The sequence below is a fragment of the Lynx rufus genome, unplaced genomic scaffold (genome assembly GCF_022079265.1).
Source record: "Lynx rufus isolate CCGP_SWC_20201006 ecotype Redwood Valley unplaced genomic scaffold, mLynRuf1.p SCAF_13, whole genome shotgun sequence".
Taxonomy (NCBI): Eukaryota; Metazoa; Chordata; class Mammalia; order Carnivora; family Felidae; genus Lynx; species Lynx rufus.
Window position 1 is genome coordinate 19,957,735 of NW_025814827.1, and position 26,447 is coordinate 19,984,181.

At 38.3% G+C, this 26,447-nt stretch overlaps 1 protein-coding gene and 1 pseudogene across 1 annotated transcript in view; both read left to right on the forward strand.

Annotated features, from left to right (window-relative positions):
• Positions 1 to 1,867: 1,867 nt before the first annotated feature.
• Positions 1,868 to 26,447, forward strand: part of NEDD4 (NEDD4 E3 ubiquitin protein ligase) — a 135,753-nt gene continuing 111,173 nt past the window's right edge. Inside the window, exons 1-3 of the mRNA XM_047075071.1 lie at positions 1,868 to 1,953; positions 15,742 to 15,815; positions 26,305 to 26,383. Of these exons, the coding sequence (XP_046931027.1) occupies positions 1,909 to 1,953; positions 15,742 to 15,815; positions 26,305 to 26,383 (198 nt within the window). The 5' untranslated portion in view covers positions 1,868 to 1,908. The remainder of the gene's footprint in view (positions 1,954 to 15,741; positions 15,816 to 26,304; positions 26,384 to 26,447) is intronic.
• Positions 20,642 to 21,522, forward strand: LOC124508567 (60S ribosomal protein L37-like; annotated as a pseudogene).

Genomic DNA, 26,447 nt, shown 5'->3' on the forward strand with positions numbered 1-26,447 from the left:
ATGTGACTCAGTTCTGTTCTATGAGTTTAAGTAAAAGACTCCATAAGCCTTTCTTAAAAAGACAAGCATGAGACCTGAACTCCCATCTTTATCCCTTCATCTGTCTTGTTGCCTGGAACAGGATGTAAGGGTTGGAGCCTGAGGCACTCTCTGGACTAGAGCATAAGGGCCACACCTATAAATGGCAAAGCAGCAAGCTTTACAGTGCCTGAATTTCTGATGCCTGTGTGGAGCAATGTAGCCTTAGTTACCCTGGCCTACCTACCTCTGGACTTAAATGGGAGAACAATATAACATCTACCCTTAAATTCTGTTAGTTTGGGTTACTATTACTAACAGCCAAGTTTCGCTCTAATGGATACAGATGTCTATGATTAGAGACCAGTGGGAAGAAAAATGTTTCCATTAATGCCAGCAGGGAGTGATGAGGGCTCTGCTATGCCCTCCATCCCTGAGATGATGTAGCACCACAGCTGTCCGCTAGAATGTAGAATTAATCTTAACAAAAAGAGGGTTGAGGAAGACCAGTGAACTGATCAGGACTAAGTTCTCTACCACTGGGCAGACAGGAAGCTTAACTATAGGAACTAAGTTCAGTTACAGAAAATTATATAGCACCATTTCTTGCACTACTGAGCTCTGAGTCTGAGATCTCTAGAGGATTGTACCTCACCATGCCAATGTTAATTTATGAGGTTCAGGGAGGGAGTTTAGAATGGAAGGAGAAAAACAGTGAACCTTAAAGATCTCAAAAATCCAGCGTTAGAGAGAGGAGAGGCAGCCAGCAGATATTAAGAGTAAGAAAGAATTAAAGAACTTTCAAACAAGGCTTTTGTATGCTATAGAGAATAACCAACATTAAAGTATCTTTCATAAGGTTTCCCTTGTTAGATCTGTTATTCAACACCAAAGTCTTCCTGTGATTAGGGAACTATAAAATCCGTCAGACATGACTATAATAAGCATGATTATTCCATAGCACAGGAGGTCCTAGTTCATTGTATTTTTCTCCCCTTTTTCGCTACCTTCCATTGCTGCTACAGGTCAAGGCTTAGTTAAGCAGGTCTAGAGGGTTAAGCCTGGAGGCTGGACGTCATTGGTAGGCTTAAAAGACAGACCATACGACAGGAAATCGCTTATGAATTGGCACAGTGTTTAAAAAATCACAAGGAGAGAATTTCAGATCCTGAGTCCAGGAATGATGAGATCCCTTCAGGCCTCCCCATATGTTGCCACGCTCACGCTGGGCTTTCCCCCACGAGGTCCCAAGGTCCAGCTTCTATTGGAATTGGCAGCCTTTACTAAGAACGCGCTCTGATTTTTGGCTTGTGGTGAAGCTAGGATTAAGCGCTCCTGATCCCAGGCGTCTAGAAAGAGGCAGAGCTGTGGAGCGGATCTGAGTGAGACTTGTTGCTGGGGAAAACCGCAGCTTTGTTTCCCAGGGGAAGGGCTGACGTCCCCCGGCCTCCACGGCTTGCTCCACGCGACGCCTGGCGCTGCACCGCTCTCACAGGCGGGCGCGTTGGCCAACCTCCCGGGGCGGGAGCGGCCGGCGCGCCCCCGCCACGCGTGCCTCCGCCACGCGCACTCCCCACGCCCTGAGCCCCGCCACGCGCGTGCCTCCTACCCGAGCCCCTGACGCACGCTGTCCTCACGGCGCGTGCCCCCACCCCCACGCCCCAACAGGCGCGCCGCCGCCGAGGCGCTGCGGGCTCTTTCCCGCCGCGCTTCCTAGTGCCACTAGCGCCCACTGGCCGGGGGAGGCGCTGCCGCCGCCGGGGGAGCACCGCCTCCTCTTCCTCCACCTCCTCCCGCCTCCTCCCAGTTCTCCTCCTCCACCTCCTTCTCACTACAGTTCCCACTCCAGGGCGGGGGCAAGCGCGTCCAGTTTGCTGGAGCCGTTCGGAAATGGCAACTTGCGCGGTGGAGGTGTTCGGGCTCCCGGAGGATGAGGTGCGGGGGCCGAGGGGCTGCGGGGCGGGCTTCCCTTCGCGCTGCTCACCAGCCGGACCGGAGGCGGCGGCGGCGGCCAGAGGGTCGTCTGTCAGCCCCCGCCTCCCCATGCGCGAGCCCCGGGAGCGCGCTGGGCGCCGTGGGGACCTGGGGCGGCCCGGCGCGCGCACGGGGGCGGTGGGGAGTGCTTGCTCTAGCTAGCAGCGTTTTCTTCGCCAGCCTGGAGACTCCACACCCCTCTCCGCCCGGAGCCTCCGCCTTCCTTGTCAGTTTCCTTCAGGAAGTGTAGAGGAGGGGTGCTAGGCAGCGAGCCGCATGAGTGCGCGGGGGACGCGCATCGCCCCGCCGGCCCCTTCCTGCCACCCCCCGCCGAGGGTGCGTGAGCTCCGGGGGGCGGGGGTGGGGTGGGGTGGGGCGGATTTCCCTGGAGTTCAGCATCCCTGCTGTTGTTTAGCCTTCGCTGGCAGAGGCCCGCTGGACTTAACTTCATGGACTTTGACATGAAGACTTCCAAGGGAATTGTCATTAGCTATTTTGGCTTTTATTTTATTATTATTATTTACTATTATTATTTTAATCTGAAATCGTTTTTAATCTTCTAACTGGAGACGGCAGTGGGAAAGTAGGCAGATAGATTGTTCTCTTCATGTTTAGCAACAAGTGCCAAGTGTGGAAAGTTCATGCTATATTTCACCAGTCTTCAGTAATATATAAAAAATAAAGCTGTAATGTATACTTCAAAGAACTTCCCACAGCTATCCAGTTTGAAAATTAAGTTCCATGATTTGAGAAGGTAAAGCTGTCCCTTGCGAAATAACTTAATGCTGGTTATACCTTAACACTTACTAAAAATAAGGGCATTTGAAAAGAGTTGTTCCGTTTTAAATGAGATGTGGCTTCCCTGAATTCTTGATTCAAAATGGGAATGGGTGGGAAATGAAAGGCTATATAGTCTAACAGTGACTAGTTCAGTTTGGGGGGAAAATCAGATTTAAGCATTTTTGTTGACTGGCTAAGCTGTCACATGTACCTGTTATCAAGATTGGACCCAATTATCTAAGTACATCACCTTAATTTTATCTTTTGAGAGTGTTGGAATAGTGCCTTCTCTTAGTCACTTGGTATCTTCAGAAGTCTTTTACAAAATGTCTTTTACATTTATCTTGACAGCTCTTTGTACATAAACAGTGGGCAACTTGTTTATGCTGGCAGGTTATCTCAGAGTGTTTTGAGAATGATCATGTGATAGATTAGAATTTAATTTCTCAGTTATTGCCACCAGAAGAGAATCAAAGCAGTGGTGGAAAAATGGTGGCAGCTTCGTAGACCCTCAGAAACAGTAGTCAATGTGTTATGGCTAAAGATGATATTCCGGGTGAGGTCCTTTACCGTTCTGCAGAAGAGATCAGAGGAAAATAATGGAGTGTTGAACCTGTGATAGCTTTCTTCTTATCAGTCAGGTCTTCCTGCTTTGCTACAATAAGCTGTTTAATGCAGATAACGTCAAGCTGATATCCAACCCATTCAGGCTGACCTTGGACTTTCTTTCCTTGTTAATATTCAGAGGTAGGTCCTGATTCCAGATTTCTCATCTCTTTCCCTTCCAGGGAATATTGCCAAAGGTATTGTTCACTGTTTTCTCTTTGGTGCAGATTCTGTGTTTTCAGTTACCTGCTTTTCACATCACCCTTCTACCCAGCTGAAATAAGATGAATTATGGCTGTTAGTGGGTGGTCAGTAAGCAATTGGGACTGAAGGCCAGAAACTCCACCCATTGAAATGAGGTTTTCCTGAACTTGCTTCCTGAAGGATTTGTACTTCTGGGAAGTTTCATGGCCTGAGGCCCACTCTGTTTGCCTGATGGGAGTCCATTTGTGAGTCCCAGGACTCAAAGTTCCTTGCAGCTCCCTCTGTCCACTTTGTCCACATTGAGGAAGAGAGTGAGATGGGCAGATAAGAGACATGATGGAGTGCTGTCTTCTGCTTCTCCACTGTAATTTAGATTATTCATCCAACAGACATTTATTAACTGCCTGTTCTGTATCACGCAGTATGCTGGCCACCAGGGACACAGAGAGAAAAAAAACGGCCCCTGCCTGTTTGTGAGGAGCTCACAGTCTGGTGGGAAGGATAAAAATCACTTGTTTTCTGTTTTCTGGTAGAGGTTGCCATCTCATCACTATTATTTGTCATTTATTTTCTGGTTCATCACGAAGTAAAAGAGGGCTTAGAAGAGCTTCCCCCTCACTGTTTGGTTGTTGTTGGTTTTTTTTGTTTTGTTTTGTTTTTGTTTTTTAGAGGAAAAACTTTGCAGATGTGTTATTTTCTAGAACTCACAGTCTGGTAATAGGCAGCCCTCTGCTGTTGATTAAAAGTAAGGTAGCTTTTCTGTTACCGCAAAAAGTGATGATTATTTTAAATTTGAAACTGAAACAAGAAGAAAAACGAACAGGCGTGGGATACAAGATGCTTGGAGAATTAGAATTTAACTGATATTTTTAACTGCTGAGTCACACCATAAGAGCATATTAATGTTGAAGTAGGCCAAAGTTTAGATCATAATTCCTCTCTATCACTTTTAAGTGAATTTTAGCTATTATTCCACATGTAAATGTCTTTTAGTGAGAGGTGGCCCAGGCTTCGCGTGCAGATTTTGTCATAAAGCCTGACAAACTAAGGAAGTAGTGTAATACAAGTTATACCAGATTTGCTCTGACAGTCTCTTGGGATTAACAGTAGAGGCCAATTCCCACTTTGGTGAGGAGGAGTGTGGTAGCTATGGACACTGGAATTCAACAACCCTTCTACCCTCTTTTCATGGACTTCCCTGTTATGCAGAGATTAGAAAGCTGGACTCTATGTTTCCCATACTCTCTTGCACTTAGCATTTCTAGAAATGGGTTTTGAAATAGGTTTCCCAGTTTGGTGTACTTGCTTGAGGTGTGGAAAGTAGAAATGAAGTGGAGTATAAATTCGTGTTTCTTTGGCTCTTTCTGCTGCCAAGCATAGTCATGTAGACATTGACTTTTTCTGCCAAAGCATTTTCAGTATCTGGTATCTTGGGGCTTTGGTAGGAAGTTGCAGAACCAGTGGTCGTGGCAACTTCCTGATGACTAGATACAGTATGTTTGTAAAGCCAGCAGATCTGGTGGTGGCTCCTGATTACCTACCTTCCTGACTGGGGCAGAAGTTGGCAGTTTCTTGGGTGGGCCAATTCTCAGATGTTTCAGGATCCTGCGGGGGCCTCGCCTACAGCCTGCCCCTCCAGCTCTTCAACGATTTTGTAGGCGCCTAATTCCCTGTATTAACTTCTTTCTTTTCAAAACACCTGGAGTGATTTGTTTCTTGCAACTGAAAGCTGACTGGAGCAAGGTGAAGAAGGAAGGAAAGGGAAAGAGTTGAGAGTGTCCAGGGCCAGTTTGGAAGTACAGGATGCACCTGTAGAGGAATGGATGCCCTGGGTGGGTGACAGCTACGGCAGCACATCAGCAGCAGGGTAGTTAAGAAGTGCATATTACTGACACTTCGAGACCCACCGATGCCAAGCGGAACCAGACCCCGTCTGCCCTGGCATCATACTGAACCGGGGAGCACAGTGCCCAAGCTTTTATTCACCGCACACAAAAGGAGAAGCACATTTGAAGCTGCACCTGTGTCAGGCCACAAACTTTCATGTATTGTTTTTGCCATTGCTCCTTTTTGGCAGCTCCTTAATTCCAGCCTCATTCTATTTTTCATGGTCCCGGAGAAGTGGATACATACAATTCATTTTCTAGCAGTTTGCTTTTGAGTTATTCTAAACCAAGAGAAAAGTTGGAAGCACAGTGCAAATAACTCCAGATCCTCCTCACATGGTTCTCCTGCTATTGACAAGTCACTACCATTGCCCCATCATCCTTTTTTGCCCTTTTCATTAGTCTTTTTCTAAACCATTGGAGGCCAAGCTGCAGACACAATGCCCTCTCACCTCTAAATGCGCTAGTGTGTATTTTCCTAAAACAAGAACACTTCTACATAACAGCCATCCAACCTCTAAGCCAGAAAATAAGCATGGATATGACACTACCATCCAATCTTCAGATCCCATCAATCCTTGACAGGTGTTTTAATATTTCCCTTTTTCCTTTCTGGTCCAGGAGCCCATGTAGGAACATATGCTGCATGTACTTGTCTTTGCAGTCTATTCTAATCTCTATCAGTTCCTTGGTCTTTTTTTGACAGATTACAAGCTGTACAACCTGTAGGAAGTTCCTTAGCTGGGGTTTGGTTACTGGTTCTTCAGGACCATGTCAAAGTCATGCTTTTTTGGGCAGGAATCACAGAGATGATGCTGTGTTCTTATCAGTGCATCACATCAGGGGGTACATGGGGTACATGATATTGACTTGTCCCGTCACTGTCAATGGTAACCTTGCTCACTTGATCATTTGGGTGTCTGTCAGGTTTCTGTTTTGTCATGTCACCATTTTCCCCTTCCTAATGATTTGTATTTTTTGTGGAGACATCTTCAGAGATTATGCCAGTAGCCAGTCCTTCCTCATCAGATCTCCATCCACCACTTTCACCATTCATTGATGACTTCCACCTGAATCAAACACCACTATTTTTTTTTTACTTCTATCTTTATTAATAGGCATTCTATGTAAGAAGAGCTTTCCCTTTCTCCTCCATTTATTTATTCATTTATTTACATCAGCATGGATGTGTAGAATTCCACCTTATTCAATGGGTTGTAATTAATTACTATCATTAAATATTTTGTTGCTCAAATTATCAGAGTTTGGTCATAGGAAGACTTTTTAAGGGAGTTCCTAGGTCATTGTGACAAGTCTCCATCATTCTTTGAACACTTCATTACATTCTGGCTGAAGATGTTCCAGACTCCTTGTATTTTGCCTAGCCCACCATTGTCTAGAACCAGCCATTTCTTCTAGGAACATTGGTTTCATTTAGTAGAAAATGGTTTTCATTTTATATATATATATATATATATATATATATATATATATACTTTATATATATATATTTTATATATATATATATATATATTTTACAGGTAACTATTAGCAATTCATATATCATATAGGAATAGAATCTTGGAGCTGGAAGGCACCTGTAAATAAGTCATTTACGGTGCATAGGGGTATAGAAAATTGAATTTGACTAGGATGGAATTCTGGCTCTGTCATTCTCTGTGATCTGGCATAGGTATTTGACATCTGTCAGAGCAGGATATTTACATCAGCTGATGGGGTGACCATCCCCTAGCTGTGTCTGGCATTCATATTTTACAGTACCTAGAGAATGTGAGATTGCTGATTTGAGTTGCTAAACCCACTGTTCTACTGAATTCTGTGGCCATCAGTGTTACTGGCCTCTCCCTTCTCTGTGTGGCTCCCTTGCTAATCCTATCAAAGTTTTAAGAGGATAAACAAATGCAGAAGGTAGGAGAAGCCTGTAGATAAATGCAGGGAGAAAGACACAGCAAAATGAAAAAAGGTTTTGATAAGACTTTCCTGAAGTCTTGAGGAATAAATATGTCTGTGGTGCAACATCATAACTGCATGACCTGACCCAAATGTTTGGCTTCCCCCATCTGAGATATGCTGTGGCAACAAATGCAAACAATCATGCCAGTGCATAAAGATGTTTTAATGAAAATATTCTCCCTCAAAGTAAAAGAGTCAACCTAAATATAATCAGAGCTGCCTTTAATCGAGTGTCTGCTGTATTTCAAGTACCAGGTCACATGTTCTCATACATCAGTTATTTAAAAAAAATTTTTAAGTATATTTATTTTGAGATAGAGACAGAGAAAGTGAGTAGGGGAGGGGCAGAGAGTGGGAGAGAGAATCCCAAGCAGGCTCTGCACTGTCAGCATGGAGCCTGATGAGTGTCTTGAACTCACAAACTGGGAGATCATGACCTGAGCTGAAACCAAGAGTCGGACACTTAACTAACTGAGCCACCCAGGCACCCCTCACACTTCAGTTATAACCATTGAATCAGTTTTGCGAATGTAGATAGCGTTATCCCCATTTTACAGATGAGGAGTCTGAGATTGTGATTTGCTCAAGGACTCAGTCCTATTAGGTAGCAGATCTGGACTTGAATCTCAGATTTCGTTAATACTAAAGACTTGGTCTTTCCAGTGTCCTGCTGCAAATAGTTGCCTAAATAAAAGAATTTAACAGAAAGAGTCTCTTTCTTAGGAAGGTTATAAATGTAACATGCAAAATTAACTTGTAACTGTTTTTATGTTCTTCCATATCTTCTGTCTTTTTGTTGTTGTTGTTAATAGGTTTTAGGTAGACCTTGAATTCTGTATTTGCTTAAAAAAATATTTGTCCAGCAGTGACTATGTGTAAGGCATTTGGATCAGGCCATGAGGTGATAATGATGAAAGGCAGACTTCACTGAATTTACAGCCTACAGGAAGAGAAGGACAGTAATTATGTAATCACACAAACATTTTATAAATGTTATGAAGGAGAAAGAATGTGAGATAAAAACATATAACAGGAAAGATGAATTAATCTTGCATGGTATGAAGGAGGGGAGAAAGTCTAAGGAAAGACTGAGGAAGTCATCTTTAAACTGAACCTAAGGATGAATAGGAGTTAGCCAGGTGAAGAGTGAGGCAAAAAGCCTTGCAGGTAAACAGAACCGCATGTGCAGAAGATGAGATGGAGGGGAACATAAAGAAGACTAGAATGGTGGAGGAGAAAGGACAGTGTCAGGACATAAATCTGAAGAGGAGAGAAGAGCAGAGCCCAGGCAGGCAGTGCCTGAAAGTCACATTAAGGATTTTGAATTGGATCCCCAGTGGAATGGAAACTCACTAAACATGTGTGCATACATGCACACATGCACACACACACACACACACACACACCATCATCATCATTGACATTTTAATGTTAATATTTGTTCCTCACATACTTAACTTTTTCCCTACTTATTATTTCTTCATTTCTTGTCACATCTCCTGGCTTTCTATGTAGGATCACTTTTTTCTGCCTGAGGTGTATCCTGTAGAAGTTTTTTTAGTGAGTGTTTGCTGGTAATAAATTTCCTTGGTTTTGTTTTTGTATGAAAACATCTTTATTTTGATTTTTTTTTCTTTTTGGGGGGAGCGGGGAGAGGAGTAAAATTTACAAACAGTGAAATGCATGATTTTAAAGTACACTTAGATGTACAGTGCTTTTTTTTTTAAGTTTATTTATTTTAAGAGAGAGAAAGCATGAGCAGAGGAGGGACAGAGAGGAGAGAGAGAATCCTATGAAGGCCCCACACTGTCAGCACGGAACCCGACGTGGGGCTCAATCCCATGAACTGTGAGATCATGACTTGAGCCAAAATTAAGAGTCAGACGCTTAGCCAACTGAGCCACCCAGATGCCCCAAAGTACAGTGCTTTTCAACATGTCTAACCCACAACTCAGTTAAGATCTAGAATATTTCTATTACTCCAGAATGTCCCTTTGGGCTCTCTTCCAGTCAACTCCCCACTTCACTCTCCAGAGACAACCTTTTATCACCATGGATTAGTTTTGCCTGTCCTGGAGTTTCATATAAATGGAATCATACAGTGTGTACACTTTTGTGTGTGGCTCCTTTTGTCTAATGTAATGCTTTTCAGTTGCCCATGTGGTTGTTTGTATAAGCAACTCATTCTTTTTATTGCTGAGTAGTATTCCATTGTATGAATAAACCAGATGTTTATCCATTTTCCCTCTGACAGATACTTCCATTGTTTCCAGCTTTTGGCTCTTATGAATAAACCTACTGTGAACATTCATCTACACATCTTATGAAAGTATCTTTTCCACAAGTATAGGTTATTAGCTTGATGTGTATCTTTCCAGAGGCATTTTGTGTATAAACGTATATGGTGCCATCACATATAAGAGTAGTGTTAAAATGTGAAGTGATGATGAGCTGTTATTTTTTTGGAAATTATACAGTACTGATTGAATAAGTAAAGTGGTAGTTTTTGAGAAGGGAAATAGTCCCGCAACTGCATTAACTACAGCACTTCCCTTTCTTACCTTCTTGCTCTTTACCTGTGCATTTCAACTTTTGTTAAAACACAGGCTACTGGCTCCACCACTGCCTGATTGAGTAGGTATGGGCCCTGAACTTTTGTGTTTCTAATAAATTGCCATGTGGTGCTCATATTACTGGTGCAGGGAATACACTTTGAGAACCACAGCTCTCTCTTAAATCTAAGGATTTTGAGTATTCTAGTTTATTATGGTTATTAATGCCAGACGCTTCTTAGGATCTTTGACCATGCATAGCAAATATATAGGAGTCATGTACTCCACCCTTACTGGGATAATCCTCACTTTATGTATTTTCCAGTAAGAGTGATCTAGCATTTACAATTTTGTAACAGGTTTCAAGTAATTTTACACACCAGAGGAAGAAAACTCCTGGCAGTCATAGGTTCAGATTTTTAGTTTTGAAAATATGGTCACCATAAATTATATAACATGTTGCCAAAAAAAAAAAAAAAGAAAAGAAAGCACATCCCTCCTTCCAACTCTAGTCATTTTTTGTTAAATATGGCACATTTTTTGTTTGCTTTAGTTTTTTTTTTTAGGTTCATTTATTTATTTTGAGAGAGAGAGAGAACAAGTGAGCACAAGTGGGGGAGGGGCAGAGAGAAAGAGAGACAGAATCCCAAGCAGGCTCCTTGCCATCAGAGCAGAGCCCAATGCAAGGCTTGAACTCACGAACTGTGAGATCACGACCTGAGCCGAGATCAAGAGTCAGAGGCTGAACCCACTGAACCACCCAGATGCCCCTTGCTTTAGTTTTCTGTATACTTGTCACAAATTTGCAAACTGTCTGACAGAGTTTTGAAACTACTCAATGTAAATGTCATATATATATGACATTGAGTGTATGTATGTATATATAGAGCTATCCATTCCTTTTTCTTCATTCTTGTCAGAGACAGCCTCTTGCCACATCGCATTCTATCTGAACTGCTTGCACTCTACACCTGATGTGTAGCCATCACCTGCAGGCTTCCGTTTGCCCTTATTGTGAGAATCCCCTTTATCTTTTTTTCTGTGTTGGAGCTCCTGTTTCTGTAATCTCTTGTCTTCCTCCTCCCTAATTTATTCCATCATTTGCTAATATACATCCTCTGTACAGTAGGCAGGTACTTTTGACTGGAGTATAGCATGATAGGGTTATCTGAACTTGTCATTTCACTGTGGGGTTCTCACATATAAGTACTTACAACATTTGGTTCCTCCCCTCCCTGGCATCATTCAGTTTCCTCAAAGTGAAGTCTTCCAGTCATCTGTTTTGTGGGTATAGATCTGGCAGCCAGTGTTCTGGGCTCACTGTACAAACTTTTCCTTTCTTGATAAAATGCCTTAATCCTTCTTTCAGCTACTTCAGAAAGCTTTGTGGTTAATCAAGAATTTGTTAGCCTCTGCTATGTGCCAAGTATTCTACTGAGTTTCACAGAGGATACAAAGATAATGAAAAGATAAGTTTCCTGAGCTTCAAAATACCACAATTTTAATAGTGCAGAAAGACACATCGTTTATCTCCGCAGATACAAGACCATATGTGATAAGTGCTGTAAAAGTGGGCTTTAACATCGAGAGGGGAAAATTCATTTCAACTATGAAATCTTTTTGAAAAGATGGCATTTGGACTTTGAGGAAAAGGCAGGCCTTTCTTAAAGAAAAAACTTCAATGTAAATTTATCAAAAAGTTATAACTTAAAAAAGTTATAAATTATAACTTAAAAATTTATAATTTATAGAAGTTATAAAATTTACAAAAAGTTTAAGTAAAACAAAAACCTTCATCATCTCATTATTTTAATAGTTATTATCGCTGTTAAATATTTCCTTCTAATCTTCATCCATCTGCATATCTTTTTTCAGTTATCACAGAATAAATATCACTCTGCATCCTGATTTTTCCAATTAACATTATAATTATTATAATTATTATAATATAATCATTAAATGATACTCTCTCTCTCTCTCTATATATATATATATATATGTATTTTTTTTTAATGTCCATCCACTTTTGAGAGACAGAGATAGAGTATGTGCGCACAGGAGCAAGGAGGGGCAGAAGAGGGAGAGAGAGAATCCCAAGGAGGTTCCTTGCTGTCAGCACAGAGTGCCCACACGGGTGGGGCTTGACCTGATCCAAGATCAAGAGTCGGATGCTTAACCCACTGAGGCACCCAGGTGCCCCTGTCATTAAAAAATAATAATACATTTTAAATGACTGCTCAGGTGATACAGGACAGCTCTACATTTCCTATTCCTGGAAATGGGGGCATTGACAAAAGATTAAGGAGCAGTTGGTAGCTATTTTCATGAATTGTGGAGAAAATCTCAGGTCTGGAAAGCTGCTTTTAATTACTGTAGCCTCCTGCATAGATAACACATTACCATTTTATTGTGTACTGTCGTTGAGAAAAGCCGCATACCTTTGCCTGCCATTTGTGACTTTTACATTTCACTTTCAAAAATCAGGAAAGCTCTCTTAGGAGTGGAGGGGAAACTCAAACTTTAGCAAACAGCTGTGGTCTGTTTCCGTTTTGAATAAGGAAGAGTTTAATTTTTGTTTCTTTTTTCCTCATTTGAGCACTGTCCAAGTTTCTATTAACAGTACTTTGAATATCATGTTTCCAAAATTATTGAAGAGTTTAGTTTCTAGTTGCAGCATTTATGCTCTTCATTTTCAAAGATGATGTGAGGTATGATCTGCTTATGGATGTGGTTGCAAAGACCCATTTTGACAATTTTCTAACATTAATTTGTAAAATGCACAGATGTGAATGGAAATGTGAAAATAAAGGGCATTTCTTATTTAATTTTATGACAAAATCTCAAGTCAATATAGCTTCACATCCATTAACACCAGCAGCATCGAAAATAACTAGTTCTGATTTTTGTGGAAGGAAATGCAAGAAGGTTTAAAAGTCAAATGTATTTGTCACTGTGAATAATTTATCATCCCCTGGAATTTTTAAAATCAATGCTTGTTACATTTTTCTCCAGGAGACTTCTGGGGGGTTTTTTCAGTAGAGGCTTCACCAATATGGATTAACTATTTCAGATTGTTTCCTCGATTAAATTTATATCTAAATTATAAACACTTGTCTGTGTTTACAAAAGTTGGGATTTTCAAATAACATTATTTGCTGATGGCACTTTTCATTACACTTGACCACTTGAAAATGTTTGTATTTATTTATTAAGTCATCTCAGAGAAGTGTTCTGATTTTCAGAATTCAGTGTGGGAGATCAGTACCTAATAAAGTACAGCCATTTCCCAGTCAAGTGGTATAGTGAAAATGTGGCTATTGGGGCCAGTAGAATCCTTTAATGGGCCTATTTAGTCAGTGGGACTTTCCGGGAAGAGTGACTGCAGATCTTTTCAGTTTTTTGGAAATCAGTCCCTGCAGAAAACTGAAATTTCAGTTCACATATTTTTCTCTCTGGTTTTTAATTCCATCTTTCTTCTGATACCTGAGGATTTCCCTTCTTTCTTGCACCATCAGCTCTGTATTTAGTTCTATTTAGGGATAGAGGAAACATATTTTATCTAGCATCTTTTGTAAAGATTTTTGTATTATCTTAATTTATCATCTGTTTTAGAGCTAATAGAATATTCCCATTATCATATTTATTCAGTGAACTTCCAGGAATGAGGGTGGTTGTAAGCATTTAGAAATAGAAGAAGATTGAAATAAACATTCTGTGATATGTGTATTATCTCCTTTCCAGACCTCTGCTCAGAAGGGAATATGACTGACTACTTGCTGATGGAATGATTGTATAATAGAATCCATGAGGTTGCTCTCTGCTGGGCAACACTTATTTCATATTTCTTGATCTTAGAAATACTCCTGTGAATGCTGTTGTGCTTATGTCCTTGAGTACGTGAGTGAAAGTTTATCTAGGGACTAGACCTAAAAGTAGAATTTCTGAGTTATTAATTTAGAACATTAGTAGGTTTTCCAAATGTCTCTTCAAAATGAATCTTCAATGTATACTTCCTAACAACAGTGTATTAGATTTCTCCCTGATTACTGGTGAGATTGAATATCTTTTCATGTACTAACTGTACATTCTCTATGATTTCTTGTATTAGACTGTTTATATTTCACCCCCAGGTTTTTCGGAGTTCTTTATGGATTCTAGATAATCGTAATTTGTCAGTGGCACACATTTTAGATACTAACACCTTGTCTGTCCCCTTGACTTCTCATTTTGTTCATGGCATCTCTTCTCTTGCAAAAGGTATATAATTTTAATATCAAATCTAATCACTTTTCCCATTAGAGTTTGTATTTTTTAAAATCCTTTCCTACCCCACTGTCATAGAAATATTCTAAAATTTCTTATGAAAATTTTAAAGTATTCTTTTTTTGCTTTTAGACTTTAACGTAGTTGCAGTTTGTTTCTGTATATAAGATAAGATAGTGGTTGAATGTTATTGTTTACTTCTTTACTCATTTTTACTCTTACCTATGAATTTTACAATTATTGTTAAAACCTATGAAAAAATTTGGGGGTGAGGGAGTTAGAATTGTATTGAATTTATAGGTTACTTTGGAGAAAACAGACAATAATTGGAATAATTCCATCTATGAACACAGTAGATTTCTTCATTTACTTAAGTCTTTTTGTGTTCTTCAATAAGTTTTTATAATTTTATCCATAAAAGTATTTTACATTTCTTATTAATTTTATTTCTCCGTGTCTAATAGTTTTGCTTACTTGGGAATTTTTTAAAAATAAGCATTCTGTTTTGTAATATTTTCTTACTCACCTTTTAATTTCAAACAACCTAAAATCTACAGGACAGTTAAAATAGTGCAATGAACACCTGTATAACCCTCAGCTAGATCCACAAATTGGTAACATTTTACTTATTCCTTTATTTACACACACACACACACATTCACATTCAACATTTTATTTGCTTAGCCATTTAAACGTAAATTGTACTCTATCACATTTTATCTCTAAGTATTTCAATGTGTATCTCAAAAGACATTCTTATATTAAACCTCATAACAGTATATAATACCTAGGATATTTAGTACTTGATATATTACAGTATCAATATACTATAGTTTTATTTACTGTACAATCTATTGAGTGAGATTTTTGAAACAATGAGCCTAGGGAAAAAAAGAGAGACACGACCAAGAAACAGACGCTTAACTATAAATAACCAACTGGGGAGGTGGGGGTAGGGATGGGGTAAATAGGATGGGATTGAGGAGTGCACTGGTGGTGGTGAGCACCGGGTGTTTTTTTTTTTTTTTATTTAAGTGTTGAATCACTGAATTGTACACCTGAAAGTAATATTACACTGAATGTTAACTAACTAGAATTTAAATAAAAACTTTAAAAAAATTACCTTTGAATAGTTATTACAAATGATTATAAGCTCTTGATTTTTATTGTGTACATAGCAACAATGATAAATATTACTACTAGGAATTTGGATGTAAATTTTCTTGGAAGCAAAGGTAAGGCCTTAATGTAATAGTTTAACACTAGTTTATTTGTGTTTTCTTTGTATATATCAAGTTACCCACAAATAACAATATAGTTTTTTATTTTCTCTCATATCTTTTTAATCAGATTAATTCTTAAACAAGATTCCTCCAAGTAATTTTAATATCCTGAATACTTTATTTGAGATATATATATATTTAAAGGTATGTGTCTTAGGTTATAAAGTACATGAAAATAGTATATAAATTTTTGTATTTTAGGAAAATTCCCGAATTGTGAGGGTCAAAGTGATAGCTGGAATAGGCCTTGCCAAAAAGGATATCTTGGGATCTAGGTAAGTATATTAAGTCGGTTTGTAATTTTAAAACTGCACTGGTATTTAATTTTTTCTAAACTTTGGTTTCCTGCATAATTGAATAATATTATTAATAGGTAAATTATTGTGTAAGGCAGAATGATTATATTTCCAATTGGTGTTTTACTAAATTCGTTGCTATCTGAACTATCACATAGCAAGGTTGGGGATTCTGGAAGGGAAAGACGCAGAGAGTAGATTCCCAAACTGTGCCGATGGACATCTGCTGACCCTGAATCACACATGTGATAGCAGATTCAAAGCATCTCAACTAAAGTCAAAAAATCTGGGGCCCCTGGGTGGCTCAATTGGTTAAGCATTCAACTTCACCTTAGGTCATGATTTCACAGCTCGTGAATTCGAGCCCCGCTTCAGGCTCTGTGCTGACAGCCCAGAGCCTGGAGCCTGCTTTGGATTCTGCCTCCCTCTTTGTCTGCTCCTCCCTAACTTATGCTCTCTCTCTCTCTCTCTCAAAAATAATAAATAAAACATTCTTTAAACAATTTTTTAAAAATAAAGAAAAAGATCTGAATAGAGATAAGAGTTGTTGCCCAAGAAACATGGTTTGTAGTTCTTGTCCAAATAAGATAATTAATTATATGATAAAAGAAAACAAATAATCGTCAGAGAAAAATTGCAGAATCCAGAGTCTCCACAACTTCATATTTATAATGTTGAGGATATAATTGAAAATTATATGATCTATAAAGAACCAGGAAAATGGAACACGTCTCAATAGCATGCTTATACTTGATATTATACCAGTAAAGATTGAAAATTTCAGGAATGAGATAGAAACCATAAAAAATAATTCTAGAACTGAAAAATACAATATTTGAAATTAAAAGTCTTGGTGGAATTGACAGCAGAATGCCGATGAAGAAGAAAACTTAATTGCCTTAAAATTAGATCAGTAGAGATTATTTTCCAATTAGAAAATGACAGAGACAAAGATTGAAAAAAACTTTTTAAATGAACAGTGACTCAGGGATTTGTTAGAGAATATCAGACAGTCTAACATACATGTAGTTAGAGTCCTAGAAATAGAAGAGGCAAATTTTTTTTTTAAGTTTATTTATTTATTTTGACAGAGAGAGTGAGAGAATGTGAGTGAGGGTGAGGTAGACACAGGGAGAGAGAGAATCCCGAGCAGGCTCTGTACTATCTGTGTAGAGTCCAACACATGGGGCTCAAACTCATGAATCATGATTTCATGACCTGAGCCAAAATCAAGAGTTGGACACTTAACCGACTGAGCCAAAATCAAGAGTTGGACAGTTAACCGACTGAGCCACCTGAGGCAAAACATTTTTTAAGAAATAATGGCTGAGCTTGGGATTCTCTTCCTCTCACCCTCTGCCCTTCTCCCCTGCTCACACTCTCTCTAAAATTAAAAAAAAAAAAAAAAAAAAGAATGGCCAATTTTTAAAAATCTGATGAAAGATACAAATAGATAGTATCCAGAAATCCCAAGCAGGATAACACTAAGAGGAACAAGTGAGGCACATCATAGCCAAACTGTTGAAAGACGAGTATAAGGAAAAATCCTGACAGAAGAAAGAGAAGAAAATGATGTATTACGTGCATGGGAACTACCAATTTGGTTAAGGGCTGACTTCTCCCAAGAAACTATGGAGGCCAGAAGAAAATGCAACAATAGAATAACAGTTGTCAATCCAGAATTCTGTATTCAGTGAAAATGTCCTTTAGGATGATGACAAAATAACAGCACTTTCAGATAAAAGAAAACTATAAGGTTTTATCATTGGCAGACCTGCAGTATAAGAAGAGCCAAAGGAAGTTCTTCCAGCTAAAAAAGAATGATAATAGATGGAAACACAGATCCTCAGAAAGGAATAAGGAAATGGTAAATGTCTGGGAATATGAAAAATACCTTATGTTGTTTTTATCATAACTTAAAAAAAATAAAACGTATGCCTGTTTAAATCACAAATTACAACATTTCTTACAGGATTTATGTTATATGTAGATGGAATATATATAACAACTATAGCTTAAAGGACAGGAATGGGTGTGGGTTATTGTGATGAAAGAAAAACAACTGAATTTAGTTGCCTCCTGGGCATTTTACATTATGACAACCCTGCTCACACCCAGGGTCTGGACATTTAGATAAGGACCTGAGCTTAGGATTTCTATCACAAGTTCCCCCTGTGTGTTCTCCAGGGCACCTTTTTAAAATAACCACTTAAGAGTTAAGACCACAAAAAGTTAGTGACGTCCACCCCAATCACCTTATAAGTAATAGGTGGTTGCTACCTTGTTCTTTATCTCTTACTCACTCATGACCTGGTAATGGAAGACTGCCCTTTTTCTGGCTCATTGCTTTCCCTTCCACCACCCCTCCCCCCCCATTTCCTCCTGTTTCTGGGATCTCTAAGTAACAAATCTTGTGACTTACTTCCTTTGTGTGGGTATATTAAAACTGCCTTCAATCAAAATGACCCTGAGGTTTTCACTTCCCCAAAGCAGGAGCTCACATGCTGAGGAGCTACCTGTCAACTCCATGCGGGTGGTTTATTCCTCCTCACTCAGCACATCATAATTTGTACATTCTTAATATAATACACCAGTTCCTGCTCCTCAACACAGTTATGGACCTGTTTAGTAGAGTGGTACAATATTAAATGTAAGTGGAATAAAAAATTAAGGGTGTGTTTTGTAAGACTTAGATAAGCCACTGAATATAATGTAAAGAATTATAGATAAAAAAACCAAAAGATATTTTTAAATGAAATTCCTGAGAAAATAAATAATTAAAAGGCCAAGAAATGAGTAAATGATCAAGAAAAGAAAAAAAAGAGGGAAAGAAAAGAATAAAAAACGAATAATAAATTGGTAGACCTAAATTCAATCTTATCAGTAATAACATTAAACATTAATGGACTAAGGCAAATATGAGGCAGAGTCAGAGGTTGTTAGAATAGATTGAAAAACAAGACCCGATTACATGTTGTTTATAAAAGATACATCTAAAATATAAAGGCACAGCTAAGGTGAAATAAAATGCATCCAAAGAAATATGCCATACAAACACTAAGTGTAAAAAGACTGATGTAGATTTATTAATATCTGATAAAATAGATTTCAACACCAGAAAGTATTTGTAGACATGTCATAACAATAAAAGAGGCTGTAACCAGGAGGTTACAGGAGGCTGTAACCATCATAAATCATAAATAAATTATAAAACAATCATAAATATGTGCCTGATAACAGAACTTGAAAATAATATGCATAATGTTATGGATGATAATATGCAACATAATATTTTGCAGCCAAGCTGGACAGAATTAAAAGGACAAATAAAAAATTCCATAATCATAGTTGGAGACATTAACACCTCTCTCACCAGTTGATGAAACAACTAGATTAGAAAATCAACAAAAACATAAATTTGAACAATATTGTGAACAACTTCAACATAAGAAACACTATTTCTAACAACTGCATGTATACATTCTTTTCAAGTGGAGATAGTACATAAACTAGCATAGCCCATAAACGTATTATCTATTTCTGCATGACTCTGATTACCATAAACTTAGCAGCTTAAAAGAATGCACACATATTATCTCATAGTTTCTGTGGGTCAGAATCCTTTCATGCTTTAGCTGCGTTGTCTACATTAGGTTCTCATAGAGCTGCAATCAAGGTATTGGCCAGGGGTATGACCTCATCTGAGACTTACTTGGGGAAGGGTCCACTTTGAAACTCATGTGATTATTAATAGCATATAGTTCCTTGTAGGCTGCCAGACTGACGGTTTCAGTTTTGCTGGCTGTCAGACAGAGGACACCCTAAGTTCCTTGCCTTATGACCTTCTTCATATGGCAGCTCACAAGCTAACATCTTGCTTTTTCAAAGCTAGCAAAGGAGGGGGTCTCCAAGCATACATAGTCTTTTGTAATGCAATCATATACATTTTGTCAGTTTTTCCATAATGTATTTTAGGATTGGTTAGGATGCATAGGTTCTTCCCACATTTAAGAGGAGGATACCACAAAGGGCATGAAAAGTAGGAGGTGGAGATAATAGGAGCTACCCTATAGTCTGTCAGTCATAATATGTTGGGCCATAAAACAATAAACAACTGCAAAATTCACATTCTTTTGAAGTGTGCGTGGTACATTCACCAACATAGACCATGTTAGGACAAGTCTCAGGAATTTTGAAAACATTGAAATTATATATAGCAAGTTCTCTGATAACAATGAAATAAAGTTGTTAATGAGTAACATGATGTTTTGAAAAACCCAAATATTTGGAAATAAAGCAATACTCTTCTAAATAATATGAGTCAGAGAGGGGATCACAAGAGAAGTTAGGAAAAAATTTGAACAGAATGAAAATGAAAATACACAATATTAAAATTTGTGAGATGCAGCTAAAGTAATATTTAGAGGAAAATGTATAGTTTGGAAGTGCCTAACTTAGAAAAGAAGCAAAATCTAAATGAATGATTTGAGTTCTGATCTTAAGAAATTAGAAAAAGAAGAGCAAATTAATTCCAAAGTAAGCAGAAGGAAGAAAATAATAAAGGTAATGACAGAAATTAATGAAGTAGAACATGCATAATGATAGAAAAAAATCATTGAGGTTGGGGCATCTGGGTGGCTCAGTCAGTAAAGCAGCCGACTTTGGCTCAGGTCATAATCTCATAGTTCATGAGTTCAAGCCCCACATCGGGCTCTAGGCTGGCAGCTCAGAGCCTGGAGCCTACTTCTGATTCTGTGTCTCCCTCTCTCTCTGCTCCTCCCCACCTGCACTCTGTCTCTGTCTCTCAAAACTGAATGAACATTAAAAAAAAATTTTTTTTAAGTCGTTGAGGTCAAAAGCTTATTTTTTGAAGGGACCAATAAAAATTGTAAACTTATAGCTATATTGATCAAGAACAAAAGAGAAGGCACAAATTCACAAATTACTATAATGGGAATGAAAGCAGAGGGATTGCTGTAGAGCCTATGGAATTGAAAAAGACAAAAAGGGAATACTGTGTACAACTTCATGCTAATAAAGAATTGGACACAACTTAGATGAAATAGACAAAATTCTTGAAAGACACAAATTACCAAAATCAATCACAGAAGAAATAGAAAGCCTGAGTAGCCCTATATTGAACGATATATAACAATATATGACCAGGTAGGCATTTTCCTAGAAATGTAAGGTTTGTTCAACATTAAAAAAAAAAAAAAATCTATCAATGTAGGATATAGTGGAAGTGCCTTCACTTCCAGTCTTTTTGGTCTTGGCCGCAGAAGCAAGATGACAAAGGGGATGTCGTCATTTGGAAAGCATCACAGTAAAATGCACATAGTGTGCCGCCGTTGTGGCTCTAAGGCCTACCGCCTTCAGAAGTTGACCTGTGGCAGATGTGGCTGTTCTGCCAAGTGGAAGAGAAAGTATAACTGGAGCGCCAAGGCTAAAAGATGAAATACCACTGGGACTGGTTGGATGAGACACCTAAAAATTGTATCCCAGTAGATGAAAGCATGGATTTCATGAAGGAACAACACCTAAACCCAAGAAGGCAGCTGTTGCAGCATCCAGTTCATCTTAAGGATTTCAACAATTAGTCACACAATAATAAATGATCTGATTTAAAAAAAAAAATCTATCAAGGGTGCCTGCATGGCTCAGTCAGTTAAGCGTCCAACTTCAGCTAAGGCCATTATCTCACAGTTGTGAGTTTGAGTCCCACATCAGGCTCTCTGCCGTCAGGACAGAGTCTACTCTGGATTCTGTCTCTCTCTCTCTCTCCCTCCCTCCCTCCCTCCCTCCCTCCCTCTCTGCCTTTCTCTCAAATAAGTAAACATTAAGAAAAAAAATCTATCAATGTAATTCATCATATTTATATGGTACAGAAATAAAAACACATTTTCACTTCAGTAGGTATGGAAAGTACATTTGACAAATCCAATACCTGTTCACGGTAAAAAAAAAAAAAAAAAAAAATTACAGCAAGCTAAGAATAAAATGTAGGATTCATTTAACATCCAAAAATTAATCAAGGGGTGTCTGGGTGGCTCAGTCGGTTAAGTGTCCAACTTTGGCTCAGGTCATGATCTCATGGTTCATGAGTTTGAGCTCCATGTTGGGCTCTGTGCTGACAGAGCCTGGAGCCTGCTTCAAATTCTATGTCTCCCTCTCTCTCTGCACCTCCCCTCCTCACACTCTGTCTGTCTCTCTCTCTCAAAAATAAATTAACATTAAAAAAATCAAGGTAGTTCATTATATTAATAGAAAAAAAGAAAAATATATGATCATTTCAATGAAAGGAAAAAATCATTAGCACCTCTTCGTGGTAGAAACTCTTAATAATCTAGGGACAGATGGGAATGTTCTAAACCTGCTTAAGGTTATTGTGGAAAAAAGCAAAACAAAAAAACAAACAATAGCTAACTTCATACTCAGTGGTGACAGTCTGAATGCTTTCTACTTAAATTCAGGAATAAGGCAAGGTTTTGTCCTTTTACAGTCAGTTCAAGATTGTACTAGATGTCCTAGCTGTGTAATATGGCAAAGAGAAGAAATAAAAGTAATGTAGACTAAAAAGGAAGAAAATTGTCTGTTTGTAGACAACATGATCATGTACATGGAAAGCCATAAAGAATCTAAAAAAAAAAGCTGCCAGACCTAATAAGGTACAAGGCCACAAGATACAAACTCATTGAACCAAAATTGATTATATTTTTATACCCTATCAATGAACAATTGGAAAATAAATTTTAAAAATATCAATTTACAATAGCATAAAAAATAAAAACTTAGAAATAATTTTAACAAAAGATCTGTACAAACTTTACACCGAAAACTATAAAACATTGGGATGCGTGGGTGGCTCAGTCAGTTAAGCGTATGACTCAGCTCAGATCATGATCTCACAGTTCACAAGTTCAAGCCCCCGTCAGGCTCTGTGCTGACAGCTCAGAGCCTGGAGTGTGTTTGGATACTGTCTCCCTCTCTCTCTCTGCCCCTCCCCCGCTTGCTCCTGTGCTCTCTCTGTCTCTCTTTCAGAAATAAATAAACCTTAAAATTTTTTTTTTTAAAAACCAGTAAAACATTGTTGAGGGAAATCAAAGATCTAAATCAATGGATAAATGTGCTGTGTTCATGGATTGGAAGATTCGCTATTGTTAGAGTTTTAGCTCTCTTCAAATTGAGTAGATTTGGCATAATCCCAGTCAAAATCCCAGCACGATCTTTTCTTTTTCTTTCTTTTTTTAAACATAGCCAGATTTTTTCTTTAAGTTTATTTATTTATTTTGAGAGAGAGGGAGAAAGGGAGAGATGGAGTTGGGGAGGGGCAGAGAGAGGGGGAGAGAGAGAATCCCACGCAGGCTCTGCACTAACAGTGTGGAGCCTGATGTGAGGCTTGAACTCATGACCCCGTGAGATCATGACCTGAGCTGAAATCAAGAGTCAGATGCTTAACCGACTAAGCCACCCAGGTTCCCCCACAGAAAGATCTTTTAAAGAAATTGGTAAATTGATTCTATTATTTTTATGGAAAGTCAAAGGACATAGAGTAAACCAAAACAACTTCATAAAAGAGCAAAATTGGAGAAGTTATGCTACCTAATTTCAAGCCTGACTATCTAGCTACAGTAATCAGAACAGAGTGGCATTGGCATAAGAATAAGTAAATTGTTCAACGGAATAGAAGAAAGAATATAGAAATGCACACACACATATGCGCATGCACACATACACACATGGCTGATTGCTTTTCGACAAAAAGTATTAAGGTAATTCAAAAGGAGGTTAGTCTTTTCATTACATGGTACTGGAACAGTGGGTTATCAGTATGGCACAAAATGAACCTTGTTCTTTATCACACATTATATAGAAAATAAGAGCTAAAATTATAAAACTTCTGCGAGGACACATACGAGAAACTCTGTGCTCTACTGGGGTACACAAAGATTTCTTGAACGGGACTCAAAAAGTATGAAACATGAAGGAAAGTGTTGAAATGGACTTGATCAGAATTAAAAACTCTTGTTGTTTGAGAGACGCAATTAAGGAAAAGGCAAGCCACAGATGGGGAGGAAATATTTTTAAAACCTGTATCTGATAGAACCCTTTAATTCACAATATATATAAAGATCTTTTACAATTTAAAAATAATATGATAGAACAGCCAATTGAAAATTGGGCAGAGCTCTTAGACTTTTTAGTTATGAGTAGGAGTAATAAGAAATTGTTCTTATGATGTTAGGAATAATAGTTCTGCTGTATTGGCATAACTTATTTGAGTGTCTTTAATCTTGATACTAATATCAGCGTAAATATATTTTTGCTACCAGATGGCAGCTCTTTTCATGTGTTCAAGTTCCCTCTGCATTGTGGTAATCTACTACTCAGTGTTAGTCTTTATTTTTCCATGTTGGAAATATATATCACATAAGTATCTGTAAATCATGACAGAAACTGCAAATCATTTCCTAAGACTTTTGTTTTCGGTTATGCAGTAATAAGAAGTTGCTAATTTATTTTGTTCATGATGATTTTATCTTACTCCATTACCCTCAGAGAATACTATTTTTTAAAAAGATATCTGTAAATCTTCTATCTAGCTGTGTATAAGATTATTTTCTGTTTAAGTCCCACCCTTCCACCCATACCCCATTCTCTCCAAAAAACTCCTAATTGGTTTATTCCCTTCATGTCGCTATGTGACTGTGAATAAATAACGTGGAAAAAGGCAAAAAAAAAAAGGGGGGGGGGGAGGGGGGAGGGAAGATCAACTGAGAAACAGCCAGGTGGCAGGGTCTAGCTGGGTGGTGAGATTGAGGATATATACTTATATTTACATTTACGTTTAACATTTATATTTGAGAATACACAGTTAGTTGTTAAAACCATGGATGAGATTGTGAAGGGAAAAGGTAGAGAGAATAAAGGACCAAGGGCAATACTTAAGGGAATTTCAGTGTTTAACTGGCAGGTAGTAGGAGCGGAGCCTAAGAAAGCAACCGAGAGAGAACAATTAGGATAGTATAAGGACAACCAAAAGGGAGTTGTGTCATGAAAGCAAATGAGATTAGTTTCAAAGAGAAACTAATCAGTAGTATTAAATAAAGAGAGGACCAGCAAAATCAGTGCCTGGAGAGTGTTGATTGTTTTAGCAAAATTGGTGATTTTAGCATTTTCAGAGGGATGGGTTAGAAAGAAAGAGGTGGCAACCAGATTCTAAGACTTTGAAGAGCAGTGGGGGTTGAGGAAATGAAGAAAGGGAGGTGGTGGGCTAGAGTAGCTAAGAACATGGCCTCTGAAGCCAGGTGCTTGAGTGTCAGTTCTCACTCTTGCACTTAGTAGCTGTATGATCTGCTATGATTTGAACTATCTCTCTGTACAAAATAAAAACAATAATCATACCTACCTCATAGGCAGTTATAAGGATTCTAAGAGTTAATATACGTAAACTGCTTAGAATGGTACCTGGCATAGAGTACTTGCTATATAAATATTAGTCATTATTATTATTACAGATTATTTTCCTAGAAAGTTTGAGGTGGGAGGAAAGACAATCTAGATCACTTTGCTGGAGGAAGGAGGAAGAGTTAAGGGGGGGAGGTGGTTTAAAAACATAATTATGTGACTAGAAAAACATAGGTGAAAAGAAAAGCTGAAGATACAAAAGGGAGAAATGAAAATAGATGATAGAAGTTTCCAGAGCAGGTGGTTAGAACATGTACAAAGAGGAATTGACCTCAAATAGGGGCACAACACCTGAATCACTGAGGTTAGGGGTAAGGATGAGTTCTGATAAATACCGGGGTCTTGGGAGTGGTCTGATGGCTTTGATTTTTGTCAAAGTAAGAGGTAAGGTTGTATGAGGAAATTGGAGGGGGAGTTGGTGGTGGAGAATCATGAGTACTTGGGATCCCCAAAGGAAATGGGAGGAATTTGACCAGGGGCAGGTAAAGTGTACAGTCTTTTGTTTTGCAAACTTACGTATCACAAGATTTTTCTTTTCCATGTCACTTTGTAGAAGGGGTTACATGACACATAATTATTTTGAACTGAAAGCACTTTGTCTTATTTTGTAAAAACAGTTTACACCCTTGAGATAACTTGGAACAACCTGAGGTCTTGCAAAGCTAGTCTTAAGAATCAAATTAACCATCTTAACCCCAAAGAAGAAAGAACGTAATAAAAATTGAACAAAATTTGAAAAATCGAAATAGGTTGGAAATCACTAAATTGGATTAAAAGGTTTCTTTCCAATTCTTTGTCTACTTCACTAACACAGTACTTTAGCTTTTCAACAAGATGCAGAAATTACTATAATTACCTACTCTTGCCAAGGAACCCTCCCTTTAACAGTAGGAAATAATTGTAGAAATTGCTAACAAGGAAAAATCTGTGATTTTTATAGGTTGAGCAATCTGAGTTTGAGAATAAGCAACAATTATATATATGTTTTTTATTTTAACAGTGATCCATATGTGAGAGTGACATTATATGACCCAATGAATGGAATTTTTACAAGTGTGCAAACGAAAACCATTAAAAAGGTTAGACGTAGCAATATTCAAAAACATTTTAATATACTTTGCTTTATTTTTATATGACAAAAAT